At 37.5% G+C, this 21,340-nt stretch overlaps 1 protein-coding gene across 12 annotated transcripts in view; it reads left to right on the top strand.

The window, feature by feature from the left end:
- Positions 1-9,581, top strand: part of HNMT (histamine N-methyltransferase) — a 195,112-nt gene extending 185,531 nt beyond the window's left edge. For all 12 annotated transcript variants that reach the window (XM_087950103.1, XM_087950096.1, XM_087950097.1 and 9 more), the window contains 3 exons: positions 431-561; positions 1,472-1,565; positions 8,342-9,581. In XM_087950103.1, the coding sequence (XP_087806229.1) occupies positions 431-561; positions 1,472-1,565; positions 8,342-8,697 (581 nt within the window). In that variant the 3' untranslated portion in view covers positions 8,698-9,581. The remainder of the gene's footprint in view (positions 1-430; positions 562-1,471; positions 1,566-8,341) is intronic.
- Positions 9,582-21,340: the final 11,759 nt, after the last annotated feature.

The raw sequence follows: 21,340 nt of genomic DNA, 5'->3' as shown, positions 1-21,340 counted from the left end.
GCAGGACACCAGAATCTAAACTGAGAGCAAACAGCACTCCTTACTAGCATGGGTGATGTTAGCTGGTTAGGGAGGGCAATGAAATGTCTGCAAAAAACAAACAAGCTTCAGAGAGCACCAAGGATACCCCTCCCTTCCCGCTTCCTTAAATAAATCATGTTTTCCAAAATGAGATAATACGAATACATTGTTGATCTATATTGAAGTCCTGCAAGTATTAGAGATCTAGACCAAATTCCAGAGAAAAACATAGCAAAATGTACCTCTTTCTATATTAAAGTAAAGAAAGGACAGCAGCCGAGAATTGGCCTCACCAATGGCATCAATGTCATATTAAAAATACATGGCTTTCAGCTGCTTTAAAAAGACTGAAATGAAAATGTATTCCATATTCGCAAATGAGATAAACTGTGGAGCTATCACATTTCAGAACGTGTTGCAAAGACACCAGATCTCAAGAACGTAAAGTTCACTTGGCACAAAGAGACATCCCTGGAATATGAAAATCGAATTATGGACAGCAAAGAGATGGGGAAATGGAATTTCATCCACATGATCCAGGTAGAACAAAGCACATTATTATGTGGCCAGACCACTGTTACTGAGATATTACATTAATGGGCTATTTTTCATGCATGTTGTATTACTTTAATATTACAAATTTGCTCTTTTTATTTATAAACTATTTTCTCTCGCTGTAGTTTTACCTTCCTGACCTGATAGTTATCCTGCTCTGTAGAAATTGGGATGGGTGGGAGATATAACTCAACATACAGACAGGAAATTTTTTGCAAATATTTGAATTATAAAATATGCAAAATATTTCAAACATTTAACAAAACATTCCAAGGAATCTGCAAACCCATTGTTGAAAGAAATATCCTTCTGGGTTCAGTTCCAAGTGGGGGAAAAAGACACTGGAAACATGGAGGCTATTTGGAAAGATGGTTTAATGGTGGACAGCAGGACCACATGGCTTGGAGCCCCAAAGTGAAAAAGAAAGGATGATCACATACTTTAAGGTGAGAAGGTCAAGAAGGGAAGACCAAGATGCTAAGAGACCCTTATATAACCTCTGTTGGGCCCCACCTTAGTGTTTCCTGTTCCTGTGTAAGAAATATATCCCATTGGCTGTCAGACTCCCAGGGGCAGGGTCTTAGCTAACTTTGTAGGCTTTTTTCTGGACCACATGGCTTCACCTGAGTGTTGGCTGATACAATCTTCCCAGGTCAGGTGGTGAGATGGGTAGACCCTTTATTATGTAGAATACTCTGGCCTAGGCCTTAATGGCCCATTAGCAAAGGTGGGGGTGTGTGGTTTGAGTTTCTGCTTCTCTGAGTTTCTACTTTACTCTTTTTAGGGGAAATATTCTGCCTTTTTAATATTCCCAGGATATTTCATTTTTCTAGAAGAGGGGTGGGTGCTAACTTCCTACACCATCTCACCTTGAAATGATCCTTCTCATTTTTAGATGCTGTATTATGTAAAAGACATGCCAGCTACCATTAGATTCTTTCACAGCCTCTTGGAACCTGGGGCCAAACTCCTCATTATTCTTGTTTCAGGTAGGTTCAAAGCTGAATCCTAAGACATCCGATTTGTGTAATTGTAGTATTTTATTATTTATGTACTACAGGTAGTCCTCAACTTACGACCATAATTCAGCCCTACATTTCTGTAGCTAAGTGAGATATTTGTTAAGTGCATCTTGCCTCACTTTATGACTTTTCTTGCCACAGTTAAGTGAATCACTGCAGTTGTTAAATTAGTAACACAGTTATTAAATGAATGTGGCTCAGATGGTTGCAAAAAGTGATCACATGACCCCAGGACACTGCAACCATTATAAATATGAGTCAGTTGCCAAGTGTCTGAAGTTTGATCACATGACCATGGGGATGCTACAATGGTCATAAGCATGAAAAATGGCCAAAAGTCACTTTTTTCAGTGAAATAATAACTGAACAGTCATTAAGTGAATTATTGCAAGTTGTGAAATGCCTGTATTGAAGTAGTGGTCCATAATGTGCACCATATAAAAGTGTTATGTTGGCCACCAGGAGGCACTATAGGACTACTTTCAACCTATTTGGGAATCGTCAGACATGTATAGCCAGACGTTAGTCTATGGCAGGGTTATGCAATTAACTTTCCTAAGAAGCCCCATCAGAAACTGGGACTGTGGTATGAAGGGCTGAACCAATAGGGCTGTGAGGGTGCATATGCGTGCACGCACACACACACACACATATGTAAAAACTAAACTAGTTATTTGTCAACTTTTTAAACCTTGATCCAGAAACTGACAGATGAAATCAGCCAGCTTTTCCCCATGTACTCTCTGTCTTATAGTACAATTAGTCATGTTTCTATTTCCTTGCAAAGAAAACCCAGCTATGTCACCAGGAATGCTGCTCCCAGTGTGCATAGTGAAAACCAGATTGTATTAAAATATGATTTGCTGGTCTTTCATTTTGTGGATATAAAAAGTGAGCTACAAAAAATTATAAAGTGACCGTATCAATATAAAGATAACCCCAAATAATTCATTAGTCCCATTGAACTTGAAATATATTTATGGAGTACCAGAGCAGATTCTAAAAAGAGGAAAGGGATGGGGTCTGAAACACTTAATTCCTAGGCGTGGGGGATCCAATTTCTATTAATGAATTCATTCATGTGATTTTTTTCAGAATGGCACCCATAACATTTGACTGCGTGTGGCAATAAGCATATAGCTAGAAAGTTTTCTCCATCTATTTGGCTGGCTCATTTCCATGTTAAAACTCTTCATTTCATTCAATATTGTGATGCTAGGTAAAAAGCCCACACTAGAATGGTTATGTCTGAATAAGAAAGATATATTCAGATTATCTGAAAAATGAAATATCAGTGATTGAAATAATGAAGCATTTGTTTTTAATCTGGTAAAGTAAGTAACATTTTTAGGATTAGTGCCTAATGCAAGTCTTATGGGTACAAACAGCCAAAGTTAAGCACTTTCAGGTTTCATTGATTTCACAGTTTGTATTTGTTATTCTTGGGTTTATGTTGTGAACAGAACAGTATGTACACAGGAACAAGGAGAGGGATGGAAAAGAAAGATGGGTTTATCAAATACCACTCACAAAATAGCAGTCTAATAATACAGAGCAATTATCATGGCAGGATCTATATAACCCAACTCAATAGGACTCTTATGAACACAAGTACACACTTCCTCTAGATTTTTGAAAGAGTTATTTGACTGGTTATGTTTTCAGTGAAAACAAAAACAATATTTTTTGTCAAATGCTTAGCCGGTAGCAAAACATTGCGCTTTAACCTGGAATTACCAAATTAGGGATTATTTCTCATTTTATTTTACTAACTTCATATGTTTGAGTGCTGTTGCTAAAGTAAGGATAGTTTTTAAATCTTAAAATAATCACATACATAAAAAGTAAAGGTTCCCCTCGCACATACGTGCTAGTCATTTCTGGCTCTAGGGGGTGGTGTTCATCTCTGTTACAAAGCCGAAGAGCCAGTGCTGTCCGAAGATGTCTCCATGGTCATGTGGCTGGCATGACTAAACAACGAAGGTGCACAGAACGCTGTTACCTTCCCCCCAAAGTGGTCCCTATTTTTCTACTTGCATTTTTACATGCTTTCAAATTGCTAGGTTTGCAGAAGCTGGGACAAGTAAGAGGAGTGCTAGGTAGGAGTGCTAAGTAAGTGGTGCTAGGGATTTGAACCGCCGAACTGCCGACCTTTCTGATCGACAAGCTCAGTGTCTTAGTATGTATTATATACATACAATTAGACATGATGAAGGGCATTCTTATATTCAAATCACAGAGATGTGTATACATAAGCAGTACCCTAAAGAAACAGGACATCTCATGCATCAAATATATGTCTGGCCTACATCTTTGTAGACAGAAGATACATCATTGAACACCCTTTTCTCTTAATATGTACATATTGAAAGTGAGTTAATCAGGGGGAAGATACCATATTAGATATCAAGTGCTGACTTTACACTTACAAGAGAAATATAATCTTAAAAGCTGTATTTCAGAATAATTACTGATAAGTACACAGATGCAAAACAAATGTATACAGCAACCCAAATGTTATATTGATTATCTACCCTTTGCTGATAAATCTTGAAGCATCTGAAGAGAAAGGGGACATTTACAAGAAATTAGGAAAAAAAAAAAAAGGTAAATGTATTCTGACCTGATTTTGGATATTTTGAGTTGTTGACTTTTTAAAAACTCAAAATATTTTTCTGTCCCAAGCCTGGCACCCTTATTACATTTTGAATCTTACTCTTATTTCTCTCTTCTCCAGCATACTTAGCAGGCACAAGGAATGCAACAGGTAGGTGTGTAGAAGCTCTAAGTCAGGAATGTCCAACCTTGGCAACTTTAAGATTTGTGGACTTCAACTCCCAGAATCCCCCAACCAGCATGGACACCCCTGCTCTTAGCTAACTGAATCTAGGGCACCTATCAGAAAATGTTTATGGGGGCATCTATTGGAACTGAGATACATCCATGTGCAATTTCTTTTCTGCCAGCCATTCCTCACTTGAGTAAAAGATAACAAAAGAAAGAAGACAACCAAAGACAATCAGTTAAGGAAAAGATACGTTATTCCATCATTCAGAGTGAATTGTGTGAGGTACAACAGAGTAGATAAACATCAAAAGAGGTGAATGAGCAACGGAACAGAAGAAGCCTTTGCTAAAATAAGACTACCCTCAACGTAGTCCATAAAACCACCTCTAGCACTTTGGTACCAAGTCTTATGTCGAAAGCTCTCTGGTGCTACTCATACCTGTTCTTTGCAGGGCAGCCTGCCTGAGGAGGGATTCCTGGTGAGTTGTGCTCAGTGCACCGTTTGCCTCCTCATCTAATTAAAAAAAAGTATATCATGTGAAATGGAGAGTAGGAATTTGTTAAGAAGCATGCAGGACATCAGCTCCGCCCATAATTCAGTTGTCGGTGAAACCAGGCCAGCTATGAAGAAAGACACAGGATTGTTTTTAAAGATAATATCCTCCTCTCGCAGCCAGTTTGCCACAAAGTCTTAAAAAACACAAGTCTAGCACCGTATGTTGCATCTACAGGGAGTGATTATAATAATGTGCCAGTCAGGTGGTGTATAATTGCTCCGTTTCAGAAATGGCATTGAGTCACAGAACATTGACACCAGTGCATTCCTCGCAATTAGTGCTCGGCATTCATTTCCCACCACTGGGGGAGGGAGAGACAGGGAAAGAATAAATAACACAAATTTGTTGTGCAGCATCCATTTAAAGCTGACAATGTTTATGTTTCCGAAAGAAACTCTTTCAAGACTGACTGTTTTTCTCCCCCCCTCAAAAGGCAGACAAGTAGCTTTATTAACATGGGGGATTTGCAGTCATACTTCTCAGCAGGCCCTCATTAGTCCTGAATTTATTGCTTTCCTATCCAAAGGGGCCAGGAGCTTTGGCTTTTTATAAATGATTCACATCAGAAATGCTGAATCATGCCACCAAGGGTACCAAATAAATGAATTAGCTTGGTGCCCCTTCCTACTGTTCCTGCTAATATATTTTTCTCTCTCTTTCTCTCTCTCTGTGGTAATATCTGTATATCTAACATGCAACCAATTCTTAAATAAAAATAACTCCTTTCTCACTGCAAGGGTTGCCAGCTGAGTGACCTAAGATTGCCAAACATTTTAAATAATTTGGGACATCGTTATAATAGAATTTCATGAATATAATGGAGCCCTCCTACCCTGTCATCTTGTCACTCTATACAACTTTATGGAAACTACATTAAAGTCTCATGCAGCCCTGGCTTATTTTAGGCCTACTGTAAATCAGAATGATCCTTTGTCAAATTTTCTTGCTTCTGTCTCCATGGTTGCTTCTGAATTAATTACAATTGCCTATATTGGGAGCATATATAAGTCGATCTCTCAGCTAAATCATATGAAAGTTAATTAGATTTTAATTAATCATGACTGAAGCTGTATCTTGATGCATACATGCACTACATGGACTTCCTTTCCAGTAAATCACCAGGTTTAGGCCGAATGTACTATTTTCCTGCTTTAACGGACTGACATGAACCTTTGCTGATCTAATATACTTTGGATGTGACTGAGAATTTTGGGAATTAAAGTCTAAAATATTAGGTGGGAGAAAGCCAACTTCATCTCTATTAAAATATTTGTTTATAAGATTTCTGCCTCAGATTTTGAATGCTAGTAGACAGTCTCTGGACCCCCTTTTTTAAGCTGGTATATTCAAATTATGTTAAATAGGGATTACAGCTGGACCTTGAATTATGATCATAATGACATCTGCCCATCACAGACTTAAGTCATGACAGACATAAAGTGACCCATGGGACTGATCCAATTTTATGACCTTTTTGGCAGCGATTGTTAAATAAAGCAATAAAGTTCACTATGGGTGTGGTTTTGCCAAAAATAGAAGTAAATGTTGGTTTTTGGCAAAACCGTTGTAAAATGTGATCATGTGATTGTGGGACGCTACGAACAGCTATAAATGCAGTCTGGTTGCTGAGTGCCTGAGGTATAGTCACGTGATGGGGCGGGGAGCAAAACACTGGAAATTTGAATCTGGATTGTGAGTACCCCTAGGGAGGTCCATTGTAACTTCAATAGTCACTAAGTAACTGGTTGTAAGTCGAGGACTACCTCTATTTCCTATAGGTAGAAAGGAGAATGCAGCTTTGAAGTTCAGGATCTCTTCTGTAACACATAGACACACATACATACACACATTTCCACATGTCCTTGTTGTTCTACCAAACACATAAACAGCCATCATTGTAAGAAATTAATTTCCCATCCTTCAGAAAGGATATACTTCGATACTATATGATGAGATAACCTAAGAAAAGGTAATTGTTATTTACATAATCCCTTATCTCAAAACCTTTCCCTCAACGTCTAACATCTGATTGCAGATTCAAAGGATGACTTTAAACCTGAATAAATGTAAACTAAAGTCAAGAGCTCTTGAGAGACACAGGGAGAGAAATGAGTGTGAAAATACTCAAATCCTTCTCCCTCTTCCAATAAAAGTGTTTTATTTGAAACGTACAGTTATGTGTAGTGATCAAAGCCTTTCACTGCTACAATGATTTCACTAGCCCCTTGAGCAATTGCTTCCAAAATGGCTGTTCAGCCCAGCTCTAAACCTGCTCTTCTAGATGATTTGGAGATTTATCAACCAGTTTCTGATTTATTTGTATGGGGTGGTGAGGAGTCAATCATGAGATCAGGTCGGGCCTCAGTGATGTTCCCATTCGCGTTTGGAAATGATCTTCAGCTTCTAAATTATGTACAAAGCTGCAGCAGCACTGAAAGAGATTGAAAAGAGTAAGAAAATATATAACCACCCCAATTCCAAGATATGTAATTCCAAGATATGTAATGCCACCCCTGTTCACTGGGGATAATGCTCATAAAGAAGGGCTCTCTAATCAGTTTGCGTGTTGAAGCAACTTGGACACAGATTTAGGGTATTTGTGGCCTGCAAAAGTGTCAAAAAGGCAAGGCATGTGGCAACTTTCTTATTTGAGACCATCTCTGGTTTCAACCTGACACATTCCTTTCTCTCAATATCTAATTGCCAAAGTCTTTTTCTTGTTACTCTGCCCATATTTTGCCTCTTGTTAAATCTGTGCAGACTGTCTCTGGCACTCCTGAACCCATGCAGTGAATTGATTTTCCTCAGATTTCTTCCCAAAATCGATCTTTTTCAGTTAAGAATTAAGATACCTGACTGATCCAATACCATTTGCTACCTTCTCCATTTTTATCTCTTCTGTGGGACTATACTCACTCTTAAAAATCTCCAAAGAGCATAGGCATTGAACAAGGTTTCCAGCAATTTAGGGACTTATAATGCAAATATGTCTGAGGGGAACAACATGGGGAAAATGAACCTAAATTGAATTTGATGGAATGAAATTTCACTGGTTTTTTCAGTTCTATTTCAAGCCCTGTGTTTAAAATGTGGGAAATCCATTCACTGCAAATTATATAACCCAGACAAACAAACAGTAAACAGCTTAATCAAGGAACCACCAATATCATTCCCACCAACACTGACAGAGCAAGCTCCTAGTATACAAACAGAGAGCAAACCCCCACTTTTTGCTAGAACTGATGATATTACCTAGTTAGGTAATGAAATGTCTGCAAGAAAACAACCAAGCTCAGAGTTGGATCTCACAGTTCAAATCTGAGCTATAGATATTCTCTTCTATTGGAACATGTATAATACTAATAATTTTACATGTTTGTGATATTGTTTATTTGACAGGACGCAGTGGCTGGGCCAAATTGTGGAGAAAATACGGTGCTCGTTTACCTCCGAATGATCTTTGTTTATATATTTCTTCTGCTGATGTTGAAGAGATGCTTGATGGTTCTGGACTGAAGTATCAGACTCATGAGCTTCCATCAGACATGGACATTACAGATTGCTTTACTGAAGGGAGCAAAACTGGGGAACTTTTGCTTGATTTTTTGACAGAAACCTATAATTTCAGTAAAACTGCCCCTCTTGATCTAAAAAATGAACTCATTGAAGATCTTAAAAAGCCTGAATATGGTGAAAGGAGAGGTGACAAATATTTTTTTAATAACACTCTGAGCGCAATAATGATTGAACATTAAAATGGAGAGATTTATTTACAAACTTAATGTCACTGTGAACTTGTTTAATATTTTAATATCTCGATTGTATGTGAAACCTGAGACAAATACAGACAGAAACACCCAAGTGGGATTTAGTATGTTGTGTCTCGAGTTATCATTAAGAGTATCAATACCAGTATGTGTTTGCAATGTTGCAAATAAATATTAATACATTAAAATTAATAAATTAAAGTAAATTAAAACTTACTTAATTGGGATGCTTATCATTATTCCTATGTGAAGGTCCCATGTTGAGATGATGAATCAGATCTTGAAAAGACAGAAGCCTATATTCTGCTTGATGAAGAAAGAGTGGTTGCCAACAAGTTTGCACTTATGACTTGTTGCAGTGCCCTGCAATTGTGTAATCACCATGTATAAACACGATTTGAAACCTTCATGTATTCACTATTTGTAACTACCCAACCTGGGGCTTCGACTGTTCGTCGGAGATAATGAGCCTTGCTGACGTCACACGCTGAGCTGTTACAGCCTGCGGGCGGTTGTAGACAAAGTGATTAGGATGCTGTCTGCTGAACTAACAATCTAGAAAGGGGTGGAGGGTCAATTCATAGGCGTAAATACAATGATGGAATATGATAGTTTGTACAAGTATAGTAAATAGGGGTAAACTATTAATGGCTAAAAGCACAGTGTACAAGGGGTTACATGGTGATTGGGTGTGATGCAGTAATGCTCATCGGATGGTGGATAAACTCATTAAGTTGTTAACTGGTGTATAAATACAGCTCTGGCTGCAAGGTGTGCCAGAGCTGACTTTAATTCCTTTTGGTTACTCGTTGTTACCTGAATCCAGAGCTTTGTATGGACGAATAAAGACTCATTTGATCATTACCTTGAGACCTTTGTTTCCCTTCCTATCTGGAATTCGGCAAAACAGCTGAGAGACGCTTGCAATGAAGGTTGCAGGTTGCTGGGGTATCAGTCCTTTTGTGTTTGCACCATGTCAGCCACTTTTGAATGCCAAAAGAGAAGTATTTTCTGAAAGATATTTATGTTATTCTTTAAAGCAAAGACAATGGATTCATATGGCTCTTATTGTTACATACATTGAATCCCCATCCACCTCATGTTATATAGATAGATATAGATATAGATATAGATATAGATGATATAGATATAGATATAGATATACATATAGATATACATATACATATACATATACATATACATATACATATAGATAGATATAGCTATAGATATAGATTTAGATATAGATACTGTTTGCTGACTTTTAGATGTTTATAAAAATTATGCATTATGAACTATTGAGATCTTCTTGTTTTCTGAGCTTGCTTCTGTTCTTGTAGATATTTCATGACCGGTTTGGGAAACATTATCACTGCATGGGGGAATTTTTCTGGCTGTTTTTTTGTCTTATCAGTCTTGTTTGGAACATTGTTTCTTCTTTGATTGCTTTTTTGGTGAAATATTGCTTCTTCTTTGATTGTTCTTGTTTATCTGATTGCTGTTTGCTGCTTGTTTGGGTGCTGGTCAATAGAAGTCTGATGAGAAAGGAAATGTTTGCTTCTTTTCTTGACTTCTCATCACTTCTTTTCTTGAATGGTTTGTGGTTTGAGCTTATCTCAACGTGTCTCTTAATGTCTGATTCACAGAGTGTAAAACATCTAGGATCTTTTTTTGCATTTTGGGTCTAACATGTCTAGTTTCCCAATTGAAAATATGGTTGAAATTATCAGTGTGTTTTGAAACTAAGCAGTTTTCTTTTGACTAATAGTTAAAGTTCATGGATCTATTCTCTTTTCATGAACTATTGTTCTTTTTTATGACTTGTTGCATTATGATTAGGTCATTGAGGGTTTTTCTGATTTGGTTGTTTAGTTTCTGTACAGGATTTGTATTTATGAGATTGTATGTTACCTTATCATTCAGCATTTCTTATTTTTGGGGGGTGTAATGTGTTTTTTTTCTTATGAAAACTGTGGTTGGGTTGTTGGGAGGACAATGGTGGTTTGATCATTTTCTAGTGTTTTTAGGGCTGTTTTTTTTCTGCCTTGAAGTGATTCTGTTTCCTTATATGTTTGGTCAAAGGAATAATTCCTTCCTTTATGGAGGATGTTATGTTCTGAGGTAGATAAGAATGCCTAACCACCCATTCAGGTTCAGATACATCTTGGGACCTGTGAATCTTGTGATCTGAGATCATGAGGCCATCCAGTGCAGCAGTCAATACTAGCTGCAAAGGATACATTTTTTAAAATCCATCAGGGGAAGGTTTATACTTTTGAAAGCCTTCCTGTAGCAACAGTTGAGTCCTAGAGGGCATACACAATTCTTCAATTGTCTAGAGGATTTGGCAAAGTGGATTAGTTCACAAAGAAAGGGGAGGGTGTTGTTCCTCTTCCAGAAAGGAAAATTTTGATTGTATGCTAATTTGCATGCTCTGCCATTCGTTCATAGATTACACTTCCTAAGTGGCTGACATTTTCCATCTTGGAAATTCACAGGCAAGGAACTCAAGGGAGGTGGGGAGCAAAGTATTTGTTTAGCCATACAATAAGCATTCCTTCAACAAGACAGTTACAGTCTACTGAAGAAGAGGGTGATTTCTCCTTTTTTTTCTGGATTAAAAAACAATCTCTTATAACTGTTTTCCAACCTTTAATGTTTTGCTATTGCTGTGGATGCAAAAGAATGTGAACATAGGAGCACAAAGCACACAGAGAAAGTGATAATAATTCTGCTTCCAATTAAATTCTGTTGGTCACTTTCATAGTTCTCTTTCATTCTGCATTTCTCTCATTAATAGAGATCTGAAAGTGTAGTGCTGCTGGCCTGGTTCCATTGGTGAGGGGGCATTGGATAATAGTTTATGCCTCATTCTTTTAAGCATAAGTACACAGATCTTTATATTTTCATGCAATTGTTGAATATATATTGCACAATTAAACAAAGATTTATTCTAGCCATTAAAAGTCATATTTTGTTTTGCCCTATCCTTAGTGGGACATCTGTGTAGAGTAGGAAGTTCTTTCTCATCTTCAATCCAATTAATCTGGAGAAAGAGGTAGTTTTTATTTTTTATACATGGTCTCATTTCCCCCTGATATAAACAAGGAGTCTTCAACCATGATGGCCTCATTCTTGGCAAGAGGACAAAGCATGCCAAAATAAGATATAGAACTGTCCTCTTTGCCATTGGTAAAATGCAGTGAGATGAGATCATTGGAAAACAGGCAAGCTTAATTAAGGTTCATAGTCTACATAAGCTAGTTAGAAGCCTCCATGGGATGGAACTTCAATGCAGACCTTGAAGTGTGTGGGTATGCGGGTGCTCAGGGGTGGGATTCAATTTTTTTAATAACCGGTTCTCTGGGTGTGGCTTAGTTGGTGGGCGTGGCTTAGTGGTAATGTGATTGGCTGGGCATGGCCAACTCAACATCACTCATCGAGGCACGCATCTCCTTGCCTGGCCTCTCGTGACTGTGGGGATGCTGCAATAGTCATAAGTGTGAAAAATGGTCATAAGTCACTTTTGTCAGTGCCATTGTAACTTTGCATGGTCACTCCACACAAGCAAAGTACCAGCAAAAGAGGGGAAAAAAACTCCAAAGATGTTCCTGAGACAGGAAGTCTAGTCCTGCCAAGAATGTAATAAGGGTTAACGACGAGGCAGTTTCTGTAAGCAACATCAGAATGTTTCCTTCCTGCCTTCCTTACAGGGTTAGGCCAGTAATTTTTTCTAACAAGCGGTTCTCTGAACTGCTTAGAATGTTAACAACCGGTTCTAGTGAATAGGTGTGAACTGGTAGAATCCCACCCCTGTGGGTGCTCCTCTGGGGCTTCCTGACTGGTAAAAGGGCGACAGGGTCTTTCTTTGTCTTAGTATATTCTTCATGATTATTCTTTGACTGCTGTCTAATTTTACACTATTGTTATTTTCTTCTTTTGCCTTGCAATAAAACCTTAACTGAATAGTCACTGCTTGTGAATGCAAAGGAGACATCTAGAAGTTATTGAACTATAGCTCGCGGCAGCCCAAGCATGCATGGCCAATGCTAAGAGAACTTGGGAGTTACAGTTTGTGTCGGGCTCCGACTTCAGCCTTTGGAGAGCTGGCTATAAAAGAATCCATCCACCCCTTTTGAAGCTGTGTGTAGGAGATGACCAGGCTGAGCCCAAGGGTGGGGTCAAATGAGTCATCAGTTTGGAGTCACCTCATTCCCACAAGGGATCTAAGTCTAGCCCCCTATGAATTCTGTTGACTCTTATCTACCGCCAATTTGCCTTTACTGTTAGTAGTTCAGATTCTTATGTATAGGTAGCATGGAATAAAGTCGTTGTACTTTTGAACCCCACTGGCCCCTGGTTTCTTGCACCTGACATGTGTGCTCCATGGTAGAAAGTTCTGTTGTTAGGAAGCTTTTTTTTTAACATCTAGATGAAATCTGTATTTTTGTAAGTTCTACTCACTGGTTTTAGTTTCGTCCCCTGGAATACAACTCATCTTCTCCATTCCAGATTTCTGATATGGAAGAGTGATACTGTATTTCTCCTTTAATATTTGTTCCCTATCTTAAATAGATGCAGACATTCAAACTATTACCAGGACTGCATCAACATTTCCATCATAATGGTTTCCTTTCTCTAGTTCAGCTCCAGTTTGTCAATATTCTTCTTAAAAGGCAATGCCCAAAACGGGATACAATGCTCTAGATGTGTTCAGTCTATGATGAACGCTTGTGTAGAACAGCCTAAGATATTTTACAGCCTGAGCCACAGATTAAAAGGACAGATCTCCTTCTATTCCTTCTACAAAGCCTGACTATATTGGCTGGAGAATGTATTAACCCTGAAAATTTTGCCCTCAAAAGCCCAATTTGGACAAATAATACTTTCTTGGACCCACTTGAGGTGGCTACTTAATTTTGCCTAATGATGGAGCTTGCTGTCCATGGGATGGTTAAGTGAAAGGCAACCTAGACAAATCACCAGCCTCAGCCTTTTTTTCCTGAATCCCAGCCTTTTCCCTTTATCTCAACAATTCCCCCTGGAGCTAGACCTCATGGTTTGTAGACCAAATAACTTTATTTTCAATTTATCAAGCTGCAGAGTCCTTAGTGGTATCCAAAATTTTCCCTCCATGCTCCTTTCATTTGACTGGAAATCATTAAGTTACTCATCCTAAACTTTGACATATCACATCTGAATAATCTCTACAAACAAATTAACAGGGTTCTCAAATGATGTCATTGCTTCTCTCTCCCCCGAGCCTAGAAGCATCCATTTTATTATAGCAAAGTCTTTCTATCATAGACTCCGCCTCTATATCAATATATTAGTAGGGTGGAGCTTTAATGTTTCATAAGAATATACATGTTCTCATGAAAAAGATGAATATCTAATTTTATATCTTCATTTGTACGATGTGCCAAAATTGTCTTAAATATTTTGTTATGGATGGAGGAGCTTTCTACCAATTTAGGCTTCTGCTTCCTTTCATTCTCCTTCTCTCCGGTCTGGAGAATGTTAACATAAATTGTAGCATAAATCTTTGCCTTGTAGAGTAGCAGAAGGCACATATAAAAACCCATATCTTTACTGCACATATTTCCCATTAACCATAATCTATTAGTAATTGAAGTTCATTACAAATTCTTGTAGGCTTTATTGCTATCATGCTGCATGACATAGTGAACCTGGCTTGCATAACAAGAAGCCCTTGCTGGGAATATCCTATTAACAATGACAGTGCATTTGTCATTGCGATAATAAACCCAAGAACTGCCTGTAGATTATAAATTATTGTGATGCCATTTGCAACACTGTAGTTTAAAGTTTTGTCAGGCCTTCCATTTTAAAGACCCCCATTTTTCAGTGAGTTATAACTCAACTATAAAAATTTGCAGCCCGTTTAAATTTGGCCTATAAGGACTTATCCCAAGAGATCGAAAAAAGACAAGGCAAAAATGAATAAAAGAAATCAATGAAAGTCTAAATTGACCCCTAGTTAAATTACATAAATAGAAGGCTAGTAAATGAAAGGGATGCTCTTTGTTTGGCATTAGTGCATACTCTTAACTCATTCGGTTTTAAAAAATAACATTTAATGAGTAACTACATGTTGTTATTGCAGTGAATTTAAGGCTCAACATTCTAGGTATTTAAACAATAGTTAAAGAGTTTGGCAACCAGCTGGGAAACCCTGTGTTGTATTTCCTAAGCCTCTCCCTCTATCCACACGAATTTTCTCTGGCACTACATGTACTCCAGTTATTATTTTTACAGACTTTACGTTTGCATTGATCTTAGCCATGGTTAATGTCAGTTCCACTTAAGTGGGATTTGTGAACTCATTTGAAACACAGGATAGGAGAACGCACTCAGTTAAAATGGTTTTGGTAAGGACTGTACAAATATAAATCTTAGCACAATGGTTACCAGGAAAAGAGAAAGAGTACGGCTGAGAGAAGGAAGTATGGGAAAATACACAGATAAAAAATGAGAAACATTCAGTTTAATATAATTCAACAATGATTGGGTAGTTGTGTTTAAATATTAACAATTATTTCATGGCATATTGAGAGAAGGACAAGCAAAATCCCTCCTGATCCTAGAGTGAGGAAAGCAGGATGGATTATATTTCTGCCTTAACATTACTTGTACCTCACTTTCTTCATTTGCAACAAAGAAAACAATTATATTGATTCATGATACTATTGCCAGTGAACCACTCTGTGGTTCTTGAACAAAACATAATGCCCACCCAACCAGTGCTGGTCTAAATTCCTGAAGTGGTCAAATGGTTAGATTTTAGTGCTGATATTTAAGCTTTAAAATATAGCAAAGAAAGAATTGAGATTCTTTCTTTAGGGGACTCGAGGCTAAAACATATGAAGAACGATTGCAGGAATTGGGAATGTCTAGTTTAATGAAAAGAAGGACTAAGGGTGACATGTTAGTAGTGTTCCAATATCTGAGGGGTTGCCATAAAGAAGTGAGTCAAGCTATTCTCCAAAGCACTTGGAGGCAGGACAAGAAGGAATGGATGGAAACTAATCAAGGAGAGAAGCAACCTAGAATTAAGGAGTAATTTCCTGACAGTTAGAACAATAACTGTCTCCTTTACACAACCAAATGTTTTAGATTTTGATAATATTGTAAGATATAAAAACTTACTACATGAAACCGGAGAGTTAAAGGGTAGGAGCCAAATACAAATCCAAGGAAAAGAGATAGCATGGTGGCCCTATGCACAGATACAAACACATTATAAAAATGATAAAGAACAATTCGGTTTTAATATGACTTACCAAGAATTAGACAAGATTTGGCATGGAGAGTGTTAGGTATAACATTGATACCAAATATGGTTTGGGTGAATAAATATATAAAACTTAGATATCATGGTTTAAGTGCTTATCACTTTAAGCACAATGCAGCAGGCAATTAGCCGATTAAGGGTGCGGTTAGAAGTTACTATATAAGGAAGCATTAGAAGCTGGAAAGCTTACTGTCTGACTGTAACTGTGTACTGTTACTGGCTGTAACTGTGTGCTGCTGCGACTAACTGTGATTACTGACTGTGAGTGCCTGTGACTGAACTGTTTTTGTTTGCTACTGTTTGCTGAATATCCAGCGTTTGTTTCTCTGGAGAGTGAAACCGGAGGAGGAGAAGATATCTTTATCGGCTGATAAAGATATTTCAAGGACTCTTAACTTGGACTATACTAGTGAGTCTTACTGGATGGAAATACTGTGAATGATTTAATGGACTGAATGACAATGCTTAAACTCTAACTGGATTAAAAACTATTTAAACTACAAACAGTGTTTGTGTTCAGTGTGTGTATACTCTGGGGCCCTTCCGCTCTCCTTTGGTTGCCTGGCTTGACTACTGCTGCAATACTCTTCTAGGGGTTAATTCCCAAACCCTAACATTGGTTATGGGCCCAGCAGCATAGTCTAACTAACCAGGATATAGCAGAGAGAGTTGGTGTGAGTTGCACATTACTGTAAAAACAAACTGTTTTAATTAGTTTAAAATAGTCAAAATATCTGAAGAGCAATGGCACAAGTAAATTTGTCACAACTGTCCATGATATCCAGGCTGGATGGAACAAACTATGTTTCATGGTCAATGAAATGTAGTTTACTTCTACGCAGAGAAGGTTTGTGGGACATTATAGCAAACCCACCAGATGTGAGTAGCTGGGATCCTGCTAATGATGATGATAACGAAAAGTTACAAGACTTTAAACTGAAGAATGAGCAGGCTTTATGCATCATAGGACTGACTCTCTGTGATCAGCAGCTTGTCCATATTCGTGGAGAAGAAAATGCTGCAAACTGCTGGGAGAACCTCAGGAAGATTTATGTTCGGGACAGTGTAGGAGCACATATAAATCTTACACGGAAGCTTTTTCGAACGCATCTTCAGAGGAATGGAGATATGTTAGTTCATTTAAACTGTATGAAGAGCATTTTTCAAGATTTGCAAGAAAAAGAGCTTATATTTAATGAACTGCAACAAGTCTACATAATATTATCTTCATTAGATCAAAGCTATGATGACTATGTGACTTCGTTAGAGGTATTGCCAAAAGAAAGCCTCTCATTAACCGAGATTACAGGCAGGCTACTTGAAGAAGCCAGAAGAAGGCGTGAGCGTGACGAGCTGAGAGAAGATAAGAAAGAAGAGAAATTATCTTCAAAGCTTGAAAGAAACCAGCATAGCAAAGTAAAGCACCTGGAAGAAGAGAATTTATCTTCAACGGCATACACAATTAAAAAGTGTTTTAATTGTGGAGGCAGAGGACATTTGGCAAGATTCTGCAAAAAGAGAAAAAGCCAGAATGTAAAAAAGCCAAAGAAAGCATTTGAACTAGCCACGTTTAGCAACTCTGATGTGAAGAATAATTTATGGGTGGTTGACAGTGGCGCATCCCACTGCATCACAAGAGATAAGACAAAATTTACAAAAATGTCTACAAGTTCTCAACATATATCACTTGCCAATGGCTGGAACCTGAAAGCGAAAGGTCAAGGTTTTGCACGTTGTCCGTACATAAACCAGGATATAAAAATGTTGTATGTACCGCAACTAAAGTTTAATTTGCTTTCAGTAAGGGTATTAGATAAATTAGGTTATGTAATTACTTTTAAAGATAATAATTGCATAATTGAAAAAGATAACAAAAGGGTAACTGCAGCTTTAAATGGAACATTATATGTCTTAGATAATAGTAAGAAAGGGGAGGCTCAAACTGTATTTAATAATATAAAGCCTCATGAAGAATGTATCCATTTATTGCATAGGCGTTTGGGGCATGTAAATTTTAAAATGCTAAAACGTACAGTTGAGTTATCTGAAGGAATAAGGTTAAAACCTTGTGATAAATATTTGCGTTGTAATGTTTGCTGTGAAGATAAGAGCAAAGTATTGCCTGCAAATAGGCTAAATGGTTTCAAAACAAAAGAACCTTTAGAAGTAGTATTTGCAGACATAATAGGTCCAAAGAAACCCAGTATGGGAGGTGCTAGATATATACTGAGCATTATGGACCATTATTCTAGATATGGGTTTTGCTATTTAATGAAAAGCAAAACTGAAACATATCAACATTTTTTCAATTGGCTTAGGTTTGCTGAAAGAAAGTCTAAACGGCAACTGATAACCCTGGTGACAGATAATGGTACAGAATTTATTAATAATAAATTCCAGAACAGACTTAAGGTAGCTGGAATAGAGCATAAGAAGTCTGCTCCATACAGGCCAGAACATAACGCTTTTATTGAAAGAAGAGGCCAAACACTACAGGCAATGGTTAGAACAATGTTAAATGATTCTGGGTTACCTGATTCTTTGTGGGGGAGGCTACAATGTGTGCTAATAACATATTGAACAACGTTGTTAATACAACGACAGGTGAAATTCCATTCACCAGGTGGCATGGCAGGAAACCTGATCTAAGTTACCTGCACACATTTGGTGCACCAGCATGGGTGCATATTCCTGCACAACTCAGAAAAAAAGGGCAACATAGAGCTAAAAGATTTTTCTTCGTTGGTTATCAGGCAAACCATAGGGCATATAGATTTTGGGAGAAAGGCACATCTAAAGTGTTATGTAGTGCTAGTGCCCAATTTCTAGAACATGAAGGATGGGAGAAATTAGAACAGGATGCCAATAAAGATGTAATTATTGAATCCTATAGAAATCCCATTAGTTATCCCTGTAATTTTAAAAATAAAGTAAAGAGACAAATACAGGATGAAATAGTGCCCATAAAGGAAGAAACAGATTCAATAGCTGAACAGGATGAGGAAGATGAACAGGTAGTAGTTCAACAAAGTCCTCCTGTAAGCCCTGTAATTCCCAGAAGAACTACACGTATATCTAGACCGCCTGAAAGGTACCAGGCTAACACAGTATGCCAGATTAATCAAGTTCCTAATTCTGTTGAAGAAATTAAAAAGTATCCTAATAAGGAAAAAGAAAGATGGTATGCAGCAATGAATAAGGAACTGAATTCATTAAGAGATATGAAGGTGTATGAGAATGCCAAATTACCTGCAGGAAAGAAATCCATTGGCTGCAAATGGATTTTTAAGGTAAAAATAGATAAAGATGGTAATTTAATCCATAAGGCAAGGTTAGTAGCCCAAGGTTTTAGGCAGAATGCTAATGACTATGATGAGGTGTTTGCACCTAGTCTTAAGGCAGCAACCTTGAGGGCAGCTTTAGTGTGGGCAGCTAGTAAAAAACTATATAGTTAACCATTTAGATGTGGAAACTGCTTACTTGCACGCCCCATTAAAACATATTATTTATATGAAAAAACCTGTTGGTATTAAAAGTGAAAATAAGGATAATAATGATTGTTGGTTGTTAAAGAAAAGCCTCTATGGTCTTAAACAATCAGGCTATGAATGGAACCAGTATATTGTAAAGGAACTAGACAATATAGGATTTAAAGCTGGTTTAGCCGATCCATGTTTGTTTAAGAGGGAGACAAATGGGAAAGTATCATTATTATTACTATTCACAGATGACATTGCATTGATTACTGAAACTAATGATGAAGCAAATAAAATAATAGCATCATTAGGAAAGAGAATAAAGATCAAGCAATTAGGGGAGATAAAGAAGTATCTCGGTTTGAATATAAAGAAAACACGGAAAGGTTTTAAGATATCTCAGGAAGATAAGATAAGCAAATTGCTAAAAGATTACAAGATGGAGCTTTGTAAGCCAGCTAAGACTCCAATGAGTCAGGAGTTTAGCAACACTGATGAACAAAGCCCGGAGTTTGATAAGGTGATTTATCAATCTTTAATTGGTAGTTTGAGTTATATTAGTAATTGGTCTAGACCAGATATTTCGTACTGCGTGAATCAGTTGGCTAGATTCAATTCTGCACCATGTGAAAGACACTGGATTGCAGCTAAGAGGATATTAAGATATCTTAAAAAGACAATGAATTATTCATTGTATTTAGAACCAAAGGGTGATTTAATTCTGAGTGCTTATGCAGATGCTAGCTTTGCATCAGAAAGAGACACTAGAAAGTCGACTTCAGGAACAGCCATAATGCTGGGTAAGACATTAATAGGCTGGAAGTCAATAAGACAACAGCATATAAGTTTGTCTACTATGGAGGCAGAATTCTCCTGTTTATCTCTGTTATGTACAGAATTAATAATGTATAAACAAATGTTAATTGATATAGGTATAACTGTGGATTATCCTATAATTATACATGAAGATAATCAGGCAGCAATTCAAATGGCCACAAATATTGGAGTAAAAAACAAGGAGCAAGCATACAGATCTAAGATACCTAAACGTGAGACAATCTGTAAGAAGTAAGATGATTCAGCTAGAGTACTGTATGTCGGAGGACAATTTAGCTGATAATTTTACTAAAGCCCAAGGTGCCAGTAAGCACCAGGAGAGTTGTGAAAAATATGGGATAAGATTGTAAAGGTATTATATATTTATTTCACCCAAAAGGGGAGTATGTTAGGTATAACATTGATACCAAATATGGTTTGGGTGAATAAATATATAAAACTTAGATATCATGGTTTAAGTGCTTATCACTTTAAGCACAATGCAGCAGGCAATTAGCCGATTAAGGGTGCGGTTAGAAGTTACTATATAAGGAAGCATTAGAAGCTGGAAAGCTTACTGTCTGACTGTAACTGTGTACTGTTACTGGCTGTAACTGTGTGCTGCTGCGACTAACTGTGATTACTGACTGTGAGTGCCTGTGACTGAACTGTTTTTGTTTGCTACTGTTTGCTGAATATCCAGCGTTTGTTTCTCTGGAGAGTGAAACCGGAGGAGGAGAAGATATCTTTATCGGCTGATAAAGATATTTCAAGGACTCTTAACTTGGACTATACTAGTGAGTCTTACTGGATGGAAATACTGTGAATGATTTAATGGACTGAATGACAATGCTTAAACTCTAACTGGATTAAAAACTATTTAAACTACAAACAGTGTTTGTGTTCAGTGTGTGTATACTCTGGGGCCCTTCCGCTCTCCTTTGGTTGCCTGGCTTGACTACTGCTGCAATACTCTTCTAGGGGTTAATTCCCAAACCCTAACAGAGAGGAAAGGAAATTGATT

The sequence above is a fragment of the Notechis scutatus genome, chromosome 1, assembly GCF_049901735.1.
Source record: "Notechis scutatus isolate UNSWTSFEM ecotype Mainland chromosome 1, rNotScu1.2, whole genome shotgun sequence".
Lineage (NCBI taxonomy): Eukaryota > Metazoa > Chordata > Lepidosauria > Squamata > Elapidae > Notechis > Notechis scutatus.
This window is presented reverse-complemented; position numbering and strand designations above follow the sequence as displayed.